This window comes from Mytilus californianus, unplaced genomic scaffold, assembly GCF_021869535.1.
Source record: "Mytilus californianus isolate M0D057914Y unplaced genomic scaffold, xbMytCali1.0.p SCAF_2, whole genome shotgun sequence".
Taxonomy (NCBI): Eukaryota; Metazoa; Mollusca; class Bivalvia; order Mytilida; family Mytilidae; genus Mytilus; species Mytilus californianus.
Window position 1 is genome coordinate 13094266 of NW_026262668.1, and position 23731 is coordinate 13117996.

The window sequence follows — 23731 nt, forward strand, 5'->3', positions numbered from 1 at the left end:
GTCATAAAGGTGTCACATGTTTAGCAGGCACAATGTATAATAAAATTAAAATTTGATATGGCGGCATGGTTATTCACATTATCATCCTGTACGAGAGACAAAATAGCTGATCTGAAAGTTACATCATCTACTTGCCACTATACATCATGTACTGTGTTACAACCCTAGATAAAGCCGACAAGGAAAGGCATTTCATCGACTACCGAAAGCTATACTTTTTTATGTAACCTAGGTGGTCGAGTGGTCTAGGGCGCTGGACATGGTGCAGGCGGTGTTGCCACGATGTCTATCAGCTATTAGAGTAATTATGAATATAATATGTGTTTTCAGTCGTGTATCACCTTCGCTGGTGATCCAATGCATGGATCTGTCGCAGAGTTGACGTACTTATCAATATATATATATATACCTATAATTTGATAGAAATCATTATTTCTCTTCCCTCTTAGTCATTTTTAGTGTCACTACTTCATTGCAGTGTACTGCCGTGAAGTAGATTTGAAGTTTCTTGTCATTTTAATGTTCTAATCTCTTTTGATTTAACGTCGATATGTTAAAAGCACTTTTCCAAATTAAGAAACTGTACAGTTAAAAAAAATAATATAAACCAAAAAGTACACGAAAATTGTGTTCACGTACATTGCAAGTACAATTTCTACAATAAAGAAAAAATTGATAATCGGTGTAGCTTCTAAATTGAATTTCCGTAGTCTAGTAGGTTTTTTAAGGTTTATAATAGCTTTTCCTATTTACAAGATAAGCGAAATATGTTAATTATAATCAATACTGATTGGGAAAATAATATTAAGCAATAATTTGGTTAATCCCGAAAAAAAAATGCTACTTCTATAGACAGTAAGAAATTTAAATTTTCATCAGTTTCCATCGTTCAAAATAAGATTTCTGGTTTAAATGAACCGCCCTTTATAGCTTGCTGTTCGGTGTGAGCCAAGGCTCCGTGTTGAAGGCCGTATTTTGACCTATAATGGTTTACTTTTACAAATTGTGACTTGGATGGAGAGTTGTCTCATTGGCACTCATACCACATCTTCTTATATCTTCTTATGATACAATGAATTATTATAAAAGATATAAGAAGATGTGGTATGAGTGCCAATGAGACAACTCTCCATCCAAGTCACAATTTGTAAAAATAAACCATTATAGGGCAAAGTCAACTAAACAAACTGCATTCATCGTAAAATGATCTTAAATATTTAAACGGTGATGTAAATACTTGTAAATAGTTTAATAATTTTAATTCTTAGATAATTAACCCATATCAAACAATTTTACCGAAATTTGTAATTGTTTTTAATCTTCGTTGGATAGTCCAGTTTCTGTTTTAAAGACAATAATAATATACACCTATTGACTGGTTATGAGGATAATAGCAAGTTTGTTGTCCCTGAGATACCAACTATTGCTCGAGGCGAAGCCGAGGGCAATAGTTAGTATCAAAGGGACAACAAACTTGCTATTACCCTCATAACCAGTCAATAGGTGTTTTATTATACCGAACAAAACAACTTTATAAAAAGACTACATACACCACTTGGAAAAAAAAACAAATAGTCACATAGACATGCACAAGATGAACTATCGGTTTCCTTTTTTGCCCGTGTGGTATTTGTCAATATTTTACAGGAATCCTTGTGTAAAAATTTCCGTGCATATGATAAACGCTAGCTAAAATATTTTATCATACAAAAAAGCAACCCCAGATTTATATAGACGACAACAGACCAATACCATACATTTGTTATGTTTTAGTTCTTAAAATATGTCTCGTTGATTTTCTCTTTTTGTTTTTTTTTTTGAAAAATTACTTCTAATAAGTAATATATTAATTTGGAATTACGACGACAGACACATATATATATTATACCATTTACGATATTTCAGAGTTTAACGTTGCCAAGCGCACAAATCCAAGCAGAATAGTTAATGACGTCATTGTTGTCCAATGAAAAATTAAAATTAGTATGAAAAAGTACGGGAAATATGTTTATAAAACTATTGACCGGGGTAATAGTCTTTGAAACTATTGACTAGCAAATAGTCTGTGGAATGAAATAGCACAAATATTTTATTCTTTTTTATATAGAAAAAAAAAATACTGAGGTATAATAAAACAATGTATCAGGCACCAAACTGGATAGTTTTATCTAGTAGCAGACACCTGTAGGTGCTTTAATTGTTGAAATAGTATGACGTGGTTACTGACAAAGCTCACGCACATAGTCTTTAGCCATAACTGAATGGTGTTTTTTTTTTTTTTTTTTGTGCAGAATTATATATTAAAGCAAAACTCAGAACCACATATTTTGAAGGTGATAATTCTTAATTCCCTTGTGTTATTTTGTTACTGAACATTTTCATTACTGCTCTGAACTGCTGAGCTGCTGGATTAAACACACATATGTTCCATATTAAAATTGCATTTGTAGTTTATTGACATTGCTAGATTTTTCTGGTTCATACCTTTAACTGTTCCTAAAACATAACAAAATGCATATTTTGTATTAGTCAAAGAGATGACACATTGTTTTGTGATATATGAGGACCCTTTTCGTCCTAAACAAGTTAGGAGTAATTAGTCAACAAGTACTTGTTACCACGGTAAATTGGATCGTTTTTTGTTTGACAAATTATACTTAATGTCTTGAATGCTAATAGTTTCAAACATAAACAGTGCATTTTTTAAGTTTGTATTAATCAAGCTAAGGTGATTATCACGTACTACAGAGCTTATAACATACATTTCTCAATGGTTTATATGAAAGTCGAATTACTCCATCTTTTTGCTTTTTATCAGTCGTGCATATGTTTGACCTTAAAACGGACTGCATTACTTTCCTTTAATGTAAGTCAACGAAAGTATCATCCACCCAATATCAAAGGTTTGATTCTCTATGTACATCTCTTAAAATCTAAGGCCGTGTTCACACCAAACGTTTCGTACTGTAAACATGTTTATAATTAGTATCATGTAATGACACTGGTTTCAGATCAAATATGTTCTCATCTGTACATCGGTGTTAATTACTTGTACATGAGAATTGTTCACACTACTAAACTACATGTACACGTAATTTACATGTACATTACATAGAATTGAATTGATAATTTCTCTGCAAACTTTTGTATCAGTTAGGCGCAGACCAATTCATAATTTTTAAAAAATGTGTGTGAGGGGGGGGGGGGGGTTAAATTGTTAAAATTCCAATTCTTTTTTAGAAAAAAATATATTTGTTTCAGGAGAGAAGTGAGAAAAATCGTTTAATGTCATTGAAAAGTAAGGGCGCCCATTCAACATGGGGTTTTAAAAATGTTCCTGTATGTAAATGAAAAAAAATGTTTGTTTTTATTATTTAAGTGATACAAAAATGTTTGTCCCACAAAGATGATTGGTTAAGAAAATCGTTCTATTGGTTTGGAGAACTTTGAGATGTCTAAATATGTCACGATTACACAGGCGAAAGTAGCGTAACAATAAGCTAAAAAAAAAAGGATTTTTGAAATGATTGATTGATTGATTGTTGGTTTTAATATCCAGTGGCAAATATTTCATACATGTTCAGGACGAGAACAAAATCGCAATAAATACAATAGGTAGGTCCTGTAAAAGAAGCCTAAAGGGATAAAAACCTTGGAAATTTGGACAGCCATTGGAAAACAAGAGTATATTGGATAGCGACAACAAGTTTGCCTAGCAAGAGCACAGGCACTTGTCTCTGAAAAAAAATTTCTGTATACCTTATTATAAGACAAGGTACTTAATTAAACTCACATTTTTGTAATATGTCACCCGGTCGCGAACTTCCGTTATATTTCGATTCCTCAGTTGTCAACCCCACTAAAACTCGTTATGCCGTAAATCTAAATTGTTTATCAACACAATGGTGTATAACACGCCTACCTTTGTTGTCGGGATCATTCGTAGCAGGCCTCCCCAAGTATGTCAACCGTAATTATTTTGTCTACCCACAGCCGATTGAAATTTAAGACTCGTATAAATGATTAATTATAAAAATTACAAAAAAAACTGTTAGTTTTTGTCTGAATAGAACTTATCATCCAGATAGTAAATTTGTAAAAGATTCCGTGATAAAATCTAACAAGTGTTATTTGAGGTATGTCTAATGAGTTGCGAGTTTCTATTTTTAGACTCAAATTTTCCCATTTCATAAATGTCAATCAGTCTCTCTCTGGACTTTACATGTAAAATGATATAATTCCAAGAAACATTAATTTTTAGCAATAGACCTTCCCATAAAATTTGACCAATCGGAAACCGAGATATATATAAGAGAGGGGAAAGAGATCAAAGGGACAGTTATAATTAACCATTTACTGCGAATCTTAAACCGTTCTATCAACAGGTGTAAAATGAATATTCCGTCAACAACAAAAAAAAATCCTCCCACTGAAAATCAAATGGTCCACTAAGACTTTTTAAATTTAATCATGTTTTTAATTTAGCAAGTTTCGATTTATTTCATTTAAATAGGTAAATAACTTAATTCACAATATTATTATAATCATTTTTATTCAATATTTGCATGCAACTTCAACAAATATTTATAATAAAATCCACGTTCTTAATGTCTAGTTTAATGATCACTTAACCCACGCAAGGTGAACATTGACTATCGCGGTCGATTGTATGTAGTCAAAACCTTATTTAAACTACTTGTAAACATCGATGTTTATCAATGGGTTTACTTGTCGAGTACACTTTGGTGGATAGTTGTCACATTGGCAATCATACCACATCTCCTTATTTTTATATAAATAATAGAAAAGAAAGGAATTGGTTCATCCATACAAAATCACTAAATGTTTCACATAAATTCTGACGAATTAAACTTTTTTAAGTAATACTGAATCGATATGAATTGTGTACAAAGGGGAATATACAAAGGCGACAATAAAAAAAAAACATAAGTCAAAGAAAAACATACAACACCATGACCAAAAGAAACAAAAGGAAAGACAAACAACACTCCCCATTACACTATACAGTAAACGAAATAGTAAGCAACACCAACCCAACGATGAGTCAGATTAAGTAATGTTACAATTGAGGAAAAAAGGACGGATTTTGTAACAATGAGTGGAACATATCCGTGGTCATCTATGAATAAGAAGCAACAGTAGTAGAGGTTTCAAACTAGCAAAGCCATTTTAGCCCATTTCCCAATGGCTACTGTGAGTTATTGCCATCATTGGGAGGCCGTCGCATTGCCTATAAACTTTGATTAAAATCTCCTCATCTGTAACTACCTGGCCAGTTGCAACCACACTTGGCCACAATCATCCTTTGAGTATCCTTCTTAAAATTTGTGTCCGATGAACCAAGCGGCCGACAAACATGGCCGTCATGGCTGAAAAAATAGTAGTAAAATACAAGTATTGTATATTATCTTGAAAACTGTTATGGAAAAAGAAATTCCGACAGCGGCAAAAATGGTTATACCTACCTAATATCTAATTTGACAAATATATAAGGCTACTCCTTATAAGACTTATTGTCCTTAAATGACAACCTTTTTACCACTTTTGTGTTTTTAGCTATACTTTTAAAAACTTTTATAGAAAGAGTGAAGTTTTCAACAGCAAAAATGATCAGCAAGATAAATCTTCAAATACGTCCAATTCGCATTAATGACGATCGTTACCAATATTTTGAGTTTTTGGTGAAAACTATAGAAGATAGAGAGAAACTTTAGAATTAAAAATAATCATCAAAATAAGATTTACTATAATCAAGTCTAATGACCAAAATTGTCAGACGACTCCTTATAGGAGTTAATGACGATATTGCAAAATTATGGCCTGTTTCACCATTATCTTTAAAATTATAATAAGTAAAGAGAACCTTTGAATAGCACAAAATATCAACAAGAAGACATCTACAAATAAAACAATATGCGGAAAGGTGTCAGTAAACTTTTAATAGAAGTTATAGCCTTTAAAAGACGTTTTCGTATATAGTATTGCCCGGAAATCACTATTTTAACCATTTTTGTTTTTCGTTATTGCTAAATATCTTGCAAATGATAATGGATACACAAGAGTTCTGTCCAGCAAAAATTAGTTTGCATTGTATTACTTTTAAGGGAAAAAACCAGGTGAGCAATTCATGCTCCTTATAGCCTCTAGTTCATATACAAATCGAGATACGATGATTGGTAGACACGTATAAAGTTCAAAGAGAGCGAGACTAAGTGCGTCGATAGGGTAAACGACTATTGCTATGCATTCATTACCTGTCATCAGAATCCAAACTGTCACGATAGGGAAAAGGATAATTGGGTAAATTTGCAGTAATCTGGTATTTTAAAACCTTAAACCAGGAAACATGTCTGCCGTGCAAAAAAAATCGTGATGGTGACCGTCAAACGTTGCACTGTGTATATGATACATAAATTACATATGGCGTCCTTAACATTTTTTTGGAAAAGATGAGTTCATCTATACCATTAAGATTCCTATTTTCGATAGCTTGCTTGTCAACATTAACTCTTTTTAATGATAGGAATACAAGCCATTGAATATCGGTTCAAGTGTGAGATGTCGGTGCTACTGGAATGTTTTGTTTTTGATTGTGTTATATTTTTTTTCAAGTTTTCGAACCTTAAGTCCCCGTCTTCACAGGGTAAAGATTATTATAAACACGTGTTAAACGTTAATTCCTATTTAAATAAGCTAATATAAGACCATATGTACCCATCATTTTCTATTCTAGAGGTCTTTTGGTTTTTTTGTCGTTAGATTTTTGTCTCATAGAGTACCATATCTCCTTTATTTAAACGCGATGTGCTTACATTTCAAATGGTGACCTTTCCTTTGCGAGGAGTCGTAATATAGGTACACCACCTTATTAAAAAGCAGCACTTATGTCACAGTGACGTTTTGGTCAGATGTGTCGGTGTCTCGACTCACTAGCGACATGTTTTCGTGGTATTGGATCAGATACAAGTACATTTGTCTGATCTGTAATTTTACCGAATGTAACATTTTGATTGAGTGTGGATTCGCATGGTGGGTGATGCGTGCAAGAAGGCGACACATCCGCAACGTGGATGATGCATACCTTTAGGAGACGCTTACTGTGTCGAAAAATTCGATGTCGCTACTTTTGTGTTTTTGCAATTCCCTCGGGTTTTGTTTGTTACCTTAATCTGTATTTCTAAGTGGATTTATGAGATTTGAACAGCGGTAAACTACCGTTACCTAAATATATTTAATAGATATAGGAAGATGTGGTATGAGTGCCAATGAGACAACTCTCCATCCAAGTAACAATTTATAAAAGTAAACCATTATAAGTCAAGGTACGGCCTTTCAGCATGTTAATATAAAGTTTTATAAAACCATACAAATGTAAAACGCAACTATAATGCCCATGTTATCGAGAAACACAACCATAATGATCATGTTAATGTGAAACACAACTTATGATTCCCATGTTAATGTAAATCTTAACCCTCTGATAATGCTAATGTGAAAACCATTACAATTCTTGTCATGCAAATATCAAAACAAACCAACTTGACAATGTTAGTATTAAACCGGACTTTATCCTGACCACATTAATGTTAAATCTTATAAAGTTGACAATGTTAACACTTTAACCATGTTTACATCAAAACCACCAACCAAACTGACAATACTATCATTAAATTATACAAACCTTACCATGCTAATACAAAACCGCAACATTCTGATCATTCAATATAAAGCCAAAAAATCTATTCATGTCAATGAACAACCCTATCAATCTAACGATGATTATGGAAAATCCTATCGACCCGATTCGTTCCTAAATGGTTAGTTACCTCTGGATTCAAGTCCCCCACCTGAATAGTAGTTAAGATCAAATTGTCAACCGTTCTAATTTGACCTTGAGAATGTGGAAAACAAATATAAAGCATTTCTGCTGCATAAATCTGCTTATTCATATTATGATTTTTTTTTATATCAAAATGTATTGTAAAATGAATCATGGAAGAACCCTCTTCTTCGCGTTACCCAATTTACAAGTTATTATAATTCAAAATCAGTTTCCACAAATATGAAGATCTATAGAAGACCGTTTATCATTTCTGCAGCATAACCGCTATTAGATTGAAATGTCAGATTAGTAATGACGTTCTTTAAAAATGTGTCAATGTAATCACACATACTTGATAATGCACTGTTTTACATGTAATACTCATTTGGTATCTAATAAAAAAAATCATTGAGTAATTCATTTTATGTTTTAAGGATTCACAGAATCAAGAAAATAAATATATAATCTATAAATAATAAATAATAAATAAATGTAGGATTAAACACTGGCTTTCATACCAGTTATATGTTCGTTTTCTGAATCAACGATTCTATATGCGACTATTTTGTTGGCTTTCGTATCACCATATGTAATAAAAAGCATGTAATTGTTTTGAAAAAATCGGATTGTCACTGCCTGTGGTCGTTTCATGCCCATGTGTGCCGTAACGATGTGTTGCACAAACTTCCCATCACTAGAGAACATTGATACTCTATTATTGTAATAGTCTGCTACAATAATATTGTCTTCATGGTCTGTACATATACCATGCGGAAATTTAAGCTCTCCATCATTGCTTCCATATTTTCCAAATGATTTAATGTGATCTCCATGTCTGTCAAAAAGTCGTATGCAGTGATTTCCTGAATCTGACACAACAATGTTACCAGAATGTGACAATGTAACATGACGAGGGGATTTCAAAGAAAAACTGCTTTCATCGTCTTCTGGTATTGTCCTGATAAGTTCACCTTTATCGGAAAAAATATGGATTTTATTTTGTCTGATATCGGAAACTATATATCTGTTTCTCCTATCTACGATTACACCACTTGGATATTCTAGTACATCTTCCCCAAATCTTAATTTTTCTATCCCAGCGCAAGACATAACGGAAATACATCTTTCTCTACTTAACGCAACTGCAAAAGCCCCACTTGGTGTAGCTGCAGCAGTCCACGGTTCTGACCGTTTGCTTACTTGGATACTTTTGACCAACCGACCGCTACCGGTATAGATCAGCAAACTGCTATTGAGAACGTCAGTTACAATAACGGTGCCATTGTATATATGATATATTCCTGTTCCATTACGTAGTTGACCTTGTTCTGAACCCGTATTTCCAAATCTATTATATAGGTAAGCTTTAAACCTATTGCCAGCTTGTTCATATTCGTCGAGTAGAGAGAAAGTTCTGACTTTTCGAAGACCCTGTTCTTCCCTTGATATAATCGAAATAGTGTCCTCCTTTTTCAGTAAACTTAAAAAATCTTCGCGCTCGAATGATGCACATGATACTATACTATCCTTGTGTTTCATATGTCCCAAATTAGGGAACAATTCTCCGTACCCACTGTCTCCTTCACTGTCTATATCTTCTGTCATGATACTAAGTCCTGGATTATCAAACCCACCTATGTCAAAGGAGACCCTTCGTTGGCGGCGAATTAGTACTGGGGATGATGGTTTATTTGATTTACTTGCACCTGGAATGAACATTGAATAAAGATGATATGATTAACTGCTATATGAAATACATATTAAATATAGATCATTTTCTCTAGAATTTATAATACTATACGCTATTTAGCACATACTTACAACTTGTCCAATCGAATTGCTTGTATTTGCATTCTAATTTGCATAGTACATACTTTTTCCTATGCATGAATGACCACAAGGGTAAGATTTCATTGTATTGTAATCAAGATATTAAATCAAAATTGCCACTGGCTATTTTGAAATAAAATGATGTGTCCCAAATTAAAAAAAAAGAAGTTTGTAATTAGATTTCACATTTTAATATCGATGACCATGCCTGCGTTTTAATAAAAAAAAATAAGAACTAAGAAGTCAATGATTTGTTATTTGTTATGATTTTTCACATACATTGTTGTAACTTATAGCAATTTGCTATGCTTCTACCTGTCCAAGTCTTTGAAGCAAATTTTGATCTAAAACGTTTTTTGTTTTTGTTTTTGTTTTTGTTTTTGTTTTTGTTTTTTATGATAAACGACCCTTAATTTGTTTTGGCATTTAAAACGACCAAAAGAGACCTTAAAGTAAAAGCCAAATCCAGCTGGAGTCAGCTTTGTCTGATAATTTCTAAATTTCACAACGATGAATTTAAGAAAGATATGTTATAGATTATGTCAGTACCGAAGCACTAACAACTGAGCTGATGATACATCGAGAGCTAATAGTTCACTAACAGCGATATAGAATCAGTGCTAATTGAAAATAACTCTTTATAAATTAAAAGCAGATGAAGATGTTGGAATGAAATTAATTGAATTTTATAACTTATGAATAAATAATTAGATTTATAATAAATGATTGCTTTAAATTTAGCCTGAAATTTCACGAATACATTTCGCAAACAATTTACCACTTTTTTAACTTTGTGCTTATTCTATATAAATGTTTGGATAAAATTTTCACTAAATTTAGAAAATAAACAACACATACAATAACTATAATTACTAGTAATGTTCTTACCTGTACAACGTATATCTATTGATGAAAGAATGAAATTCCTAAATTTCATTGTAGTAATCAATTATAATTTGATTTTTAAATAATATATCAATGAAATAAATATGTCAATAATTAAATATCCATTGCCCATTTTATATAAAATTTATACTTAAATACTTAGAAGTGAGAATAACGCACTGACGTCACAAACCAAAATTATAAATTCAAAAATATTAATATTCAACACTATCAATAACAATTAATAATTGAAATTTATGGATTCATGTTAAATGCATGAAATTAACAGATTTCATTGGCAGATGCATACTTTTAGTTTAAAATGTGCATAACAAGCTTGTCATCCAAAATGTCATTTAAACATCAAAGATTGCACGCGGGCTAGTCATGCAGATTGTTTCAACTTGTCATACCCTTTAAAATATCTTCACGGCTTTTCCAAATATGCGTGCTTCAACTGACTTAATTCAATTCACTTAAACTAGTGACATCGAGGAAATGGTTATTTATAATACTTTTAACATTAAAAGTTCAGGGGAAGGAAAGATGTTACACAATAAACCACACAAGGAAAAGCCAGATTTATGATAAAAAATCTTGGAATAACTAATTATGCCATGTTGTGATCACTTGTTCCTCTGCATGAAGACTTCATGGTATCATTTTTTTTTCTGCTCTTGGTTGATTTATCTTTTAAAATACACGAAGTCTATTTACTTATGCTTCAAATAAAAATATATTTTTAGAAAACGTTTAAAAAATTATAACAACATTACTGAATGTAAGGTATAATTAAAAAGGGAAAGTCCATAAACACTGACAAAATCAAACGCTATCAAACAACGGAACAAGTGAAAGACAACTGCCAAATTCTTGACTTTGTACAGGCATTTACCGAAGTGCTTGCTTCCTTTATATTAATGAGCTAAAACTTAATCTCTTTCAAAAACGTTATATTAATTCTTTTATTTCAATTATGTATTTAATTATTCCTTACAGTGACTTTTTTCACTAAATTTTGTTAATTTTTTTATGTATGTTTGTGAATGGATTTTGTTTCTTACTTTCAACTTCCAGTTACATTAGTATAAATGTTTTTTCACAATGTGAGTATATTTGTTAGACTCAGACTGACGTCCGGTCTGTAATCGACGTGTGTTCAACAAACCAACGTATCTTTATCCTTTTCAAATTACAGCAACGTAATTGATGAACATGAGAAGGAACAACAAAGTAGGCAATATCCCAAATAAACTTTTATGAAAATAAAAGGACAAGCAGTAAATAAGCTAAGACGAGGGCCGGCATCATATTACATGTACTTGTTTACAAATATTTTGGTGAAAAAAGTTAATCTACACATTTCATATAAATAAATCACATGTGGATATACGACAACAAAGACAACAACACAACGACAAAGATAACATAACCGTAAGATATAAAGGCAGCATTATACAGTCTCAAACAATTGACAGAATGAAGAAATATAGTCAATTGTTGAAAAGTATTATTATTTTGAATTTAAAATCTTATATTTTTTTAGTTTTAGGTTCTTGAAGAGAGACGAAAGATACCAAAGGGACATTCAAACTCATAAGTCAAAAACAAACTGACAACGCCATGTCTAAAAAAGAAAAAGACCAACAGACAAATAACAGAACACAAAACATAACATAGAAAACCAAAGACTCAGCAACACGAACCTCACCAAAACATGGGGGTGATCTCAGGTGCTCCGGAAGGGTAACCAGATCATTTGAACCAATCATCTGCATTCGGAAAGTGTCTGCATCGAATCAGTAAAATGAATGTTGTTTTCATTCAATAAAATTATGACGTCATCGTCAAGTCCGTAAAAAAAAAGTCGATTAGAGTAGCCAAATAGTGGGCGTCGATTTGAAAACAACAAAAATGACAAGGATTAGAGGAGCTTAGAATTTGCTGTCAATTTAAAATCTTATTTCATCATGACGTCACATTTGGATGTCGATTTGTGGAACGGACGTCGATTGGAGACCAGACGTCGATTTCAATCTTATATATTTAAATCTTCCTAAAATATTCTCATACATGAACAATGTAACGCACTTTTAGGAAACTAAAATTGTCAAGATTGTTGTTTACTGTCAAAGGTGTTCGCACACTTGCACTGTGTTAAGTGAGGAATTGGCAGTTACATACACTTACAGTCCTGTTGAATTTTAATGGTCTTTCTGTAACTTTGTGCGTAAAACAAAAAATGATAATGCCAATTTACACTGAATTTAATTCACACCAGGGACATTTTAAAGGTTTCTAAGCTTTTGTTGCCTAAACTTAATCTTAAGTAAGGTTAATTCATTTCAGCATCATATATATATTTTGAAGAATTTTTTTAACTTAGGACAAAGTTATAATAACCTTTCAGATTACAGCAATTGGCAAGTCGGAAAATCGAAAATTTCAAAGTATTGATACAACAAATGAATATGGATATATTAGCAAAAACAATATTCTATTGGAAGGAAAGCAATGTATTGTCTTCCAGCTAAAATGTAATTACGGATGTAATATTTGCGATATCAAATCATAATTGTTACAACAGAGTGAAGTTTGATTGAACAGGTATTTAAAACAAACTGTTGGTTGAAAATATTTTAAGTATGTTATCTAAACTTTTAAAATATTCTAATTCCAGAAAGTTTCAAACCTTTAGGTTTTATTTTTACCATGGGCTTGATTCAATATATGATAAACTGGTTAAACCTATAACTTAATATCAGTGGAAAGTCACAAGTGATGCTGGTGAGTGGTATCATGTGATGAGCATGTTCATTGAAGTACACACGTTGCACGTCACTTAGTTGTTCTTATGTATATATTCATTGCTGAAAAACCTTACACTGTTTACAGCTATGTATTTATAATCTATTTTTTTATGTTTTTCTTCAGTTAAATATCATCTATATTTGGATACAAAATTTGTAAGTTTTATTTGACATAAATGAGTGACAAAAGTAATACATTATTTGTTGAATTTCCAAACACTCAAATTTTTTCTTCCCCCAGGAATAGAAATAGAATGTCATCGCCGTATTTGACACAGCTTTTCAAAATGTCGGTCTACTTTATTTGATCTTTGTAACTTTTTATTATTCGAGCGTCACTGGTGAGTATTTACAGACGAAACACGCGTCTGGCGTACACAATTTTAATCTTGGTATCTATGATGTGTTTATTTATGCTCTTCAACTTCGTATTTGATTTGGACTTCCGACTGTTTTAATTCAAGAGCCGCTGATAAGACTTCTGTAGATGAATCTAGTGTTGACGAAACACTCGTCTGGCATACAAAATTATAAGCCTGATAACTTTGATGTGCTTTTGCATCATCTTACTTGTACACAATTATCATATTCCTTTGGACTTTGTCTGCTGGAACAGCAATATCTTTGTCAATACGGAAAGACAGTTGTAAAGCAACATTTGGATCTTTGAAGATAAATGTAACGCGAATGATGAGTATGTCAGTTCTAATTTGTATCAACAAACAGACAACTTTAACCAATTTGGAAACAGTACAAAACTTGAACCAATTTTGAAAGTGTATAAAACTTTGACCAATTTGGAAAGAGTATTTGTAAAGGTTTAGTCAGCTATAAAATCATTCCACAATTTTCTACACAAGGAAATGCCTGTAAAGTCAGGAATATGACAGTTGTTTTTCATTCGTTTGATGTGTTTGAGCTTTTGATTTTTCCATTTGATAAAGGACTTTCCGTTTTGGTTTTTCCTTGGAGTTTGTTATTTTTGTTATTTTACTTTTAAAGAATGATTGAAACAGACAGATTTGTATAAGGAGGAATTGTATATTTGGCTGTGTATATTGCTTTGATTTATGACCATTGATGGCAAATGAAACATTGTTCTCAATCCGAACAAGTCTGAACAGTAAAATTGCCAATATCAAAGTTTACAACTAAGATGAAATTGATTATAATCTTGATTTATCAACATTGATTTCCAAACATTATAAGTACCTACAACCCAGCATAAAAATGGACACTGAATAAAGTTCGTCAAATGAAATGTATGCACAACGGTTTCTTTATAAAATCATTAAGTGAAGGTGATATATAATAAATGAGCATGGCTTTGTCTATGTTGAGGAGAAAGTTCACAATATCTTTCATATTCACCGAACTGCAATAATGACCAGAAAGATACCTATACCATAAATTTTGCTAACTGCAAGTAACACTTTTATTAATTTCGTGCGTCCGAAGGGATTGTCTGGCTTTACATGTTGCGATTCCCTTAATTTTTGTTTGTTATTTTGATTTTTATCTTCTGAATGAATTTATGAGATCTGAACATCGGTAAACTGCTGTTAGCTTTAATTGAGTAATGAATAACATTATTATTCTGGATGTAAATTAAAGCGGCAGTAGTTTACTGATATTCACTTCTCGTGAATCGATAAAAAAAGAGATAAATCAAAGGAACAAACAAAACATGAGGGAACCGCATGAACTCTAAATGTAGTGAGACCGTTTTCGTCGATAGAGTGATCACCTCTTGCTATGCATGAATCACCCACCATGCGAATACATACTAGGTTAAAATATCACAATCGGGAATAGGACACAACCAGTAAAATTACAGATTAGACGATGATTCTTGTATCTGAAGATCTAAGACCGAAAAACATGCAGTTGGTGAGTTGAGACACGGACACATCTGACCTTAAAGTTAATGTGACAATACTATTGCTTCTTTAACGTAAATGAAACAAACTTTTTTATCTAACCAAATCTTATATGTGCATTCACCTTTTCATAGGGTGATGTAACTATATTGCTACTATTCGCAAAGAAAAACATCACCATTTGAAATTTCGGCACATCACGTTTGAATAAAATAAAACCAACAACAAAAATAACCAAACAACATCTACAAATGGTAGAAGCATCATTAAATGAAGGTGATATATGATAAATGAGCAAGTCTTTGTGTATGTTGAGCATGTCAACAATAGACAAGTTCCTATACAATTTGTCAAGCTCTTAATTGTCCCGTGTATATAAAATTCGTGAATATATTTAACAGAACAACAAAAGATCTGCCATTAAGACAAGTATTAATAGTCGAACTACTGTATCACAAGCTTATCAATACTGAAGTTGTTTGTTCGAATCCGGCACGTGGCAGGTGCGTTCGACTCCAATCTTAATTGACTAGGATTGTCAATTATAAAACCAGGTTTAATCCACAATTTTCCATAAAAAGAAATGCCTGTACCAAGTCAGAAATATGACAGTTGTTTTCCGTTCGTTTGATGTGTTTGAGCTTTTGATTTTTCCATTTGATAAAAGACTTTCCGTTTTGAATTTTCCTTAGAGTTCGGTATTTTTGACATTTTACTTTTTATCCTACAGAAGGTCGGTGGTTCTCTCCAGGCACTCAGGCTTCCTCCAACAATGAAAAATGACCGACACGAAAAAGCGCAATAATGTTAAAAGTTGCGTTCGTTTAACACCAATCAATCAATCCTTACTGCAGACAAGTGTTAATACAATAGCAGTGTTGCGTTATTATGCTATAGGTTGCTAGAACTTATATTATTAATTATATATAGTCAGGTTATAGAATGTGGACATTTTTTATGCACTGGCCAACTTAAGAGTTTGTTTGTTTTTTGGGTTTTTTTTTTTTTTTTTTTATAAAATGACTAAATTAGTCTTATCAGATGATGTACGACTTGTAAACAACAGATCATAATGAAAACACAATCTTAATCAATCTTTAATTGTTAAACTGTTACCTTAATTATCTAGTCATTCATCAAAACTTATCAGTAGCTATCAATATGCCTTTTGACAATGAATTAAGGTAAACAAAACACTCGTGACTATCAGAAGATGCATACATAAATTGGGGTATTAGTTCTGTTAACCCCTAGGTTATCCGATAGAGAAAATATGCCGTAGAGTTGTCACATATCTAGACGATTTAAATAAAACATATTGATATGACTGCATGGTTAGTACTGTTATCATCGTTTACGACTGTCAAAAAGAGCTCATCTGCATGACATTTTATGTATTTGCCACCATACACATCATGCACTGCGTAACAATCCTTGATGAAGCCTAGTAGGAAATGCATCACTCGGCTTTCAAAAATTATATTTTATATAGACTAGTTAGCCGAGATGTTTAGGGCGCCTGAGACAGTACACGAGTAGTAACTGCGAGAAGCTAGGGTTCAAATGTCGATGAGGGAACACAAACACTGCCACCTGCATATATGAAAGGTTTCTAAGCACAGTAATGTATAATTGAAAAAGAAAATTCGTAATAACACAAAGAATAACGTGAAAATAAATGTTAGCGATCTCAGCACCCAAAATATCCGATGAGCCAATACGACGGCTGAAAGCGCTAACAACTATTGCTTTCAATTTTGTTTTGGACTTGAACGTTACTGATGAAGGTTAATCCACAAAAATGCTTCAGACGCACGAAATTTAAATAGAGTTATTTGCATTTATTTTAATTTTTGGTAGTTTGAAACTGGTATTTGGTCATAATTCTGAAAAATATTCTTTTTGATTGTCAAAAGAGTATATAGAAAGGTAAGCAAGTCCAGGAAATTAAAGAAATCTGAAGATGACTTAAATTCATTTAAGAAGGTAAACCTGTTTCTTTCAAGAGATTACCCAAGTTTTTTTATCTCTTTATTTGTATTTTTAAAATGGTAATAAATGTTTTAGTTTTTAACATCGGTAGACTACTGTTGCCTCGTATTTAAAACAATTTCTTCTAATTTATGTTTGAAAATAATATAAATACTTTGATATATGATTTTTATTTGACATTAATTTACCTCCGGCCATATTGATTCCCTTCAATGTTGTTTCCGGTTATTAATTGCAGGATTATGATAATTGTTGAAAATAGTTGTCATTAAATAAACTGGTAACTCTTATCATTCCACATAACACTTTTACACAGGTATCTGTAAAACGATAGATATAAATGTCAAACACATCATCATTACTGGTTTAATTAAAACATATTGCCATTAATTTCATCTGATTTAATATAATTGAAATATTAAAACATAATGATCGGTTGTTAGCATATCGTATAATTAGACCTATCTGTTAATGTAAAAACCAAATGTTGATTTGCCTTCTTTTATGTTATTTTGGGTTTTTTTTGGGGGGGTGGGGAGGGAGGAGGGGGTGATGTTACACCACTGCCCAAGGCTAGGGAAGAGTATGTCAAAACCTGCTACATCCAAGTTAGGAACCTGTAATTCAGGGTTTGTCATTGGTTTCTATTTTTGTTTTGTTTATCACTTTGTACGTAGAAGTTAGCACCTATAGGTCACCTTACAACCTTCAGAAATGAAGATAACCATACTGCATAGTAAGCTATTAAAGGTCCAAAAATGACAAAGGTAAAACACTTCAACAGAGGCAACTAACGGCTTGGTTTATTTACAAAACAATAAACGAAAAAATTTTGATAATGATATAAAACAACAAACGACAAACACTGAATAACTGGCTCCAGACTTGAGAAAGGCACAAAATGTGGCAGGGTTAAACATTTTTGCTGGCGCCAAACGCTCCCCTAACCTGGAACAGTATGGTAACAGTACAATATAATAACAAATTATAAAATTCAGTTGAAAAGGGTTATACTCATAAGTTCGATACAAAAAAACTTACAGTACACAAAAGACACAAAGTATAGATCTGAGTGTACTCACAAGTCGAAAACAAACCGACAACGCCATAGCTAAAAAAGAAAAAAGACCAAAAGACACAAACAACAGTACACAAAACTAGAGACTGAGCAACACCAACCCCACCAAAAACTGAGGGTGATCTCAGGTACTCCAGGAGGGTAAGCAGATCCTCCTCCACATGTGGAACCCGTCGTGTTAGTACAAACCTGGTGATAAGTCTTATTCGGTAAATCACAGGGAAAAGGGACATGATTGTAACAACGATAATTGGAACATATCCGTCGTCATATGTGAAACAGATATTCCAAAAAGGTCAACCAACTCTCGATGGCGTCCGTAAAATTTACAAAGGGATGATTTTAACTTGGAACTATTGGTTTAATAGCTTCCTTGTGAGCAGCAACTCTCTATCAAGATAATCATGATAGGAAATACAAGCCCTTGAATATCGTATCAATTGGGAGATGTATACTCCGTATTGTGGCGCTGCTGGAATGTTTCTACATAGAAATGGAAAGTTCACAATTGGGAAAGAGTACAAAATATTAATTTCTGATATAACTTATTTGTTTAATATACCAGCTACAATAACTACATTTATTTTGACAAGATCCTTCCATTTACAATGATTTTTTATCACTATATGTGTTGAAAATTTTGAACCTCAATGCTCAAAGTCATACTGATCTCAACACAAGGCTATACAATAAAGGATCTAAATGCTTTATGGTCTCGGACATCGTAAACACTTTGTTTTCAGTTATGTTAGAAAAAATTGCATGAACATGTATGTGCACATTTAAGTTTATTGACAACTTTGTGTGTGTGTATGCCACTAACAACTCATTATCAGAAATTAACACGAGGGATTTTGATGTTTTATTGAAAAAACTACTTTATAAAAAATAGTTTTCTTATACACATTGTGGGTGAAAACATAAAATATACACATTCAAGTAAAAGAAACAATAACATCAACGGTGATAATTTTACTGCACAAGATGCACATTTTGACAATTAAGTATTTGCTTCAAAAACCTTATGCAAATGTTGAAAAGATGGCGAACCTAAAGAACATTCAAACTAGGACAAGGAATCGGACTGATAAAGTCCTTTATTTAATGTTTTGGAAGTTGTTAACATAACTAATTAACCACAACAAGCTTATTGTTATTGGAACAGCCAATCGGAACAGCTCATACAGTTCCTTAAAATACAACCGTCTGCAAAAACAGAGCTTAAGCTCTTATGTGGTAAAATGTAATATTAGTTGGAAAAACAAATGTCTTTAAAATAAAAAAAAAAAAACGTTTAACGGTTATAATACAAAACAAAATAAAAGACATTTTATTTACAAAGTCTGCAAAAACAAATAAGGAAATAATTAAAATATTAATAAAAAGTGAAATTTCAATAAATTCCCTTATATTAATTGGAAAACATGTTCTATAGGTTTCTTCAACATCATCAAGCATTGTGCATTGTATAAATGCAAACTATATAAAAATCATCGACGATTGAGAAGGAAGTTAAAACAATTGTACCTATCATTGTAATGTTCTTTTTGTCTGTTGGAAGTAATAAACCATATTATGATAAGGACTTTTCTAGAAACGGATATTTGACAGGTTTACTCACTTTTGGTCTATATTTTAAGTCTGCGTGTTAAAAATTCTCACAATTCACCATATTTTGGTGAAATGGTTAAAAATCTTGGTTGTGAAAGACAACAATAATAATCATATTTTCCAAAATTACGTTTACATTGGTATTCTTCATAACACTTTAACATGTATAAGTAAAATCTCCATCTTTACATTTCCTAGTTATATATGCTTTATTCTAAAATATAACTTATGAAGCAAAGGATTCTCATTTTTGCAATGATTATATGATATAGATCAACATGTATACAACATGAAAAAATAAAGAATCTAGAAGTGCGAATTGAAACGAAAACAAGTGTTAATGATAAAATAGAGATAGCTTCGGAGTTCAGTTCAAAGTTGTGATTTAACTTTGCATTCATTCGTACTATTCTTAGTAACCAAGTCTTTAGCACTTTTAACGGTTACTTCTCATCTTTGTTTTTATTGATAACAAACGAGGGACATATCTTCTGAACACAAATTACAATTCCCCTTTAATAAGTATATTTTTTTGCAAAGAAATGATTCAGAAACAAATATATTCATATATCTAATATATATATTATATGCTATTCAGGGGTCAGACAGGGTATATAATGTGACGGCTCAGGGAATATAAACTCTAAGCCGGGAATGTTACATTATATACCCTGTCTGAAACCTGAATTACACATATATTACGGATTACCCCTGCCTTAATGTTTTTTCGAGTACCAGACATTTGTTAAACATTCACCACGCAGTATATATATTTTCTGCATACGTGAGGGATATAGTTATTTGCTGTGAAAATAATTTCATCGTGTGATATAATTAGTAATAACACTTTAAGACATTAATTAAGAAATTGATGTTTAAATCACGTGATTTAAAATTAAAAACGTATTATCGACGGATACACATCCTTATTTTCCCTCTGTGAGCCTCTGACGTTCTGTATAGCTTAAGACTACGTCACATAGTAACGTTCGTTATGATGACGTTGTTGAGGTTCCAATCCGGTAGAAAAACGTCGTATATACCCCGGCAGTTTCCTGAATATATGCTCTCATCCCTATGTTGTTATCCAATCACAAAACTCGACACATTTACAAGTCTAAATTGAAAACAACGTTCAAATCTATGACTGCGTTGGATAAAAACCGCAATTTTTATACGTGTGCATGCAAAACAAATTTCTTGGTAGAGAGGTCTGAATACAGCACAAACAACATTTTCCGAAAGACCAAAAAAGTGAAAAAGTATATTTTAACAAAACGCATTTGACTAACAGGTCGAACAATTGATGTTCTTAAACCCTGCTGACTGCCATTGGCGATTGCCAATTAAACATATCATATGATGTAGAAAAATGGATCTTAAAATTATTAATTTAATACCAAACAAAAAACAATAAACTTGCGGAAAAGATGGTATACCGCAAATATGAGGTGCAAAAATTTGTATATATATATATATACAAGTCTAAATTGAAAACATATATAAATATATATATATATATATATATATATATTAGTACGTCTGAACCAATGACAACTCTACAACAGATTTATCCATAGGATCACCAGCAGTGATGGTGATACATGGCTGTGTACATTCTGTATATACAACTCGTCTAAACATCAACAATGTTAGATCTGTAAATTTGCTTTCGCAAATTTTAAGTTCTTCCCTCGCCGGGATTCGAACTCGTCTAGCGCGTCGGATACAGTGCAGTCGATTTGGTGTCACGATATCTCAGTTGCATGAGTTCGAATCCCGGCGAGGGAAGACCTAAACATTTGCGAAAGCAAACTTACAGATCTAACATTGTTGGGCTGATGTTTAGACGAGTTGTATATACAGAATGTACACAGCCATGTATCACCATCACTGCTGGTGATCCGATGAATAAATCTGTTGTAGAGTTGTCACTGGTTCAGACGTATTTATAAAATATAATTATTTCTGTGACTGTATCTTGCATTAATTTGTAGGATCCTTTACAATGAATATTTCAGCTGATCTGTAACAATTCCATCTTCAAGCCTTATATATCATGTACTATATTACGACGCTAGATTAAAATTGACGAGAGAAGGTAACACCCGGCCACCGAAATCTTTATTATTGTGAAGCCTAGGTGGTCAAGTGGTCTAGCGCGTCGGATACAGTGCAGGCGATTTGGTGTCACGATATCTCAGTAGCATGAGTTCGAATCCCGGCAAGGGAAGAACTAAAGATTTGCGAAAGCAAATTTACAGATCTAACATTGTTGGGCTGATGTTTAGACGAGTTGTATATATATATGATACGTTCATCCTGTTTCGACTCTTTAAAATTCAAGAGTCTATCCTAAATTGAGGTAAATTATATGGCCTTCCAAGTACCGTTTTGATCCCTAACATCACTGAAGAGACATTAATTGTCGAAATCCGGATATGGTGTTCAAATTTTTGCACCTTATGTTTGCGATATACCATCTTTTCCACGAGTTTATTGTTTTCTGTTTGGTATTAAATTTTTAATTTAGATCCATGATACATCTGGTGATCAATTTATTTGGCAATTGCCAATGGCAGTCAGCAGGGTTTAAGAACATCAGTTGATCGACCTGTTAGTCAAATGCGTTTTGTTAAAATATACTTTTCACTTTTTGGTCTTTTGGAAAATGTTGTTTGTGCTGTATTTAGACCCCTCTAACAAGAAATTTCTTTTACGGCACACGTATAAAAATTGCGGTTTTTATCCAACGCAATCATAGGTTTGAACGTTGTTTTCAATTTAGACTTGTTTATATTTTTTCGTTTGGGCTAGTATTATATTTTCCTTCGGGTTTATATGATCCGTTCATCCTATTTCGACTCTTTAAAATTCAAGAGTCTATCCTAAATTGAGGTAAATTATATGGCCTTCCAAATACCGTTTCGATCCCTAACATCACTGAAGAGACATTAATTGTCAAAATCCGGATATGGTGTACAAATTTTTGCACCTTATGTTTGCGATATACCATCTTTTCCGCAAGTTTATTGTTTTCTGTTTGGTATTAAATTTTTGATTAAGATCAAATTACATCTGGTGATCAATTTATTTGGCAATTGCCAATGGCAGTCAGCAGGGTTTAAGAACATCAGTTGTTCGACCTGTTAGTCAAATGCGTTTTGTTAAAATATACTTTTCACTTTTTAGTCTTTTGGAAAATGTTGTTTGTGCTGTATTAAGACCCCTCTACCAAGAAATTTGTTTGACATGCACACGTATAAAAATTGCAGTTTTTATCAAACGCAATCATAGGTTTGAACGTTGTTTTCAATTTAGACTTGTTTATATATATATATAAATAATGTCATAGCGTTAGAAAAGAATTGACCGAATTTTGTGATTCAAAACCTGATAGTGCCAACAGTATTGAAATTTAACATCTTGAATATCTAACACATTTTAAGCAAGTAAGCAGTTTAATCATTTCTGGGTCGTTAATGAAATGCATCGGATTGTCAAGTGCTCGCAAATGCATGTTACTGATTTCTAGTTTACCATTATTTTTTAATCAAAGTCATTTGACATTTTACATATTGCTACAAAATGAAAATATGTTCGACATCCGAGAATTAATGTTCACTGAATATAACTAAAATACGTTGGCCGTTTCAGAATCTAAAGAACTATGGGTTATTTAATTGTACCTACCCCAAAAAGAAAATAACGTCACGTCATTGGTTGCATTTACATTGTTTATGACGTTTTAGTGTACATTTTTGGGAATATCACCCAGATTGCATTAGATTCTGAAACGGCG

General features: G+C 32.3%; 1 protein-coding gene across 1 annotated transcript; it reads right to left on the reverse strand.

The window, feature by feature from the left end:
- Positions 1-8341: 8341 nt before the first annotated feature.
- Positions 8342-10633, reverse strand: LOC127728765 (tripartite motif-containing protein 2-like). The gene is made up of 2 exons (XM_052236388.1): positions 10562-10633; positions 8342-9549 (listed from the first exon to the last, which is right to left on the reverse strand). Exons 1-2 carry the CDS (start codon positions 10608-10610, stop codon positions 8342-8344), a joined length of 1257 nt encoding a protein of 418 aa, XP_052092348.1. The 5' UTR covers positions 10611-10633.
- Between the last annotated feature and the right edge of the window lie 13098 nt (positions 10634-23731).

Excerpts from the sequence above, each read along its gene's own strand:
- LOC127728765 (XM_052236388.1), bottom strand. The coding sequence starts at position 10,610 with ATGAAATTTAGGAATTTCATTCTTTCATCAATAGATATACGTTGTACA. Across the intron at positions 9,550-10,561 it reads AATAGATATACGTTGTACAG|GTGCAAGTAAATCAAATAAA; the intron begins GTAAGAACATTA and ends TGTTCATTCCAG.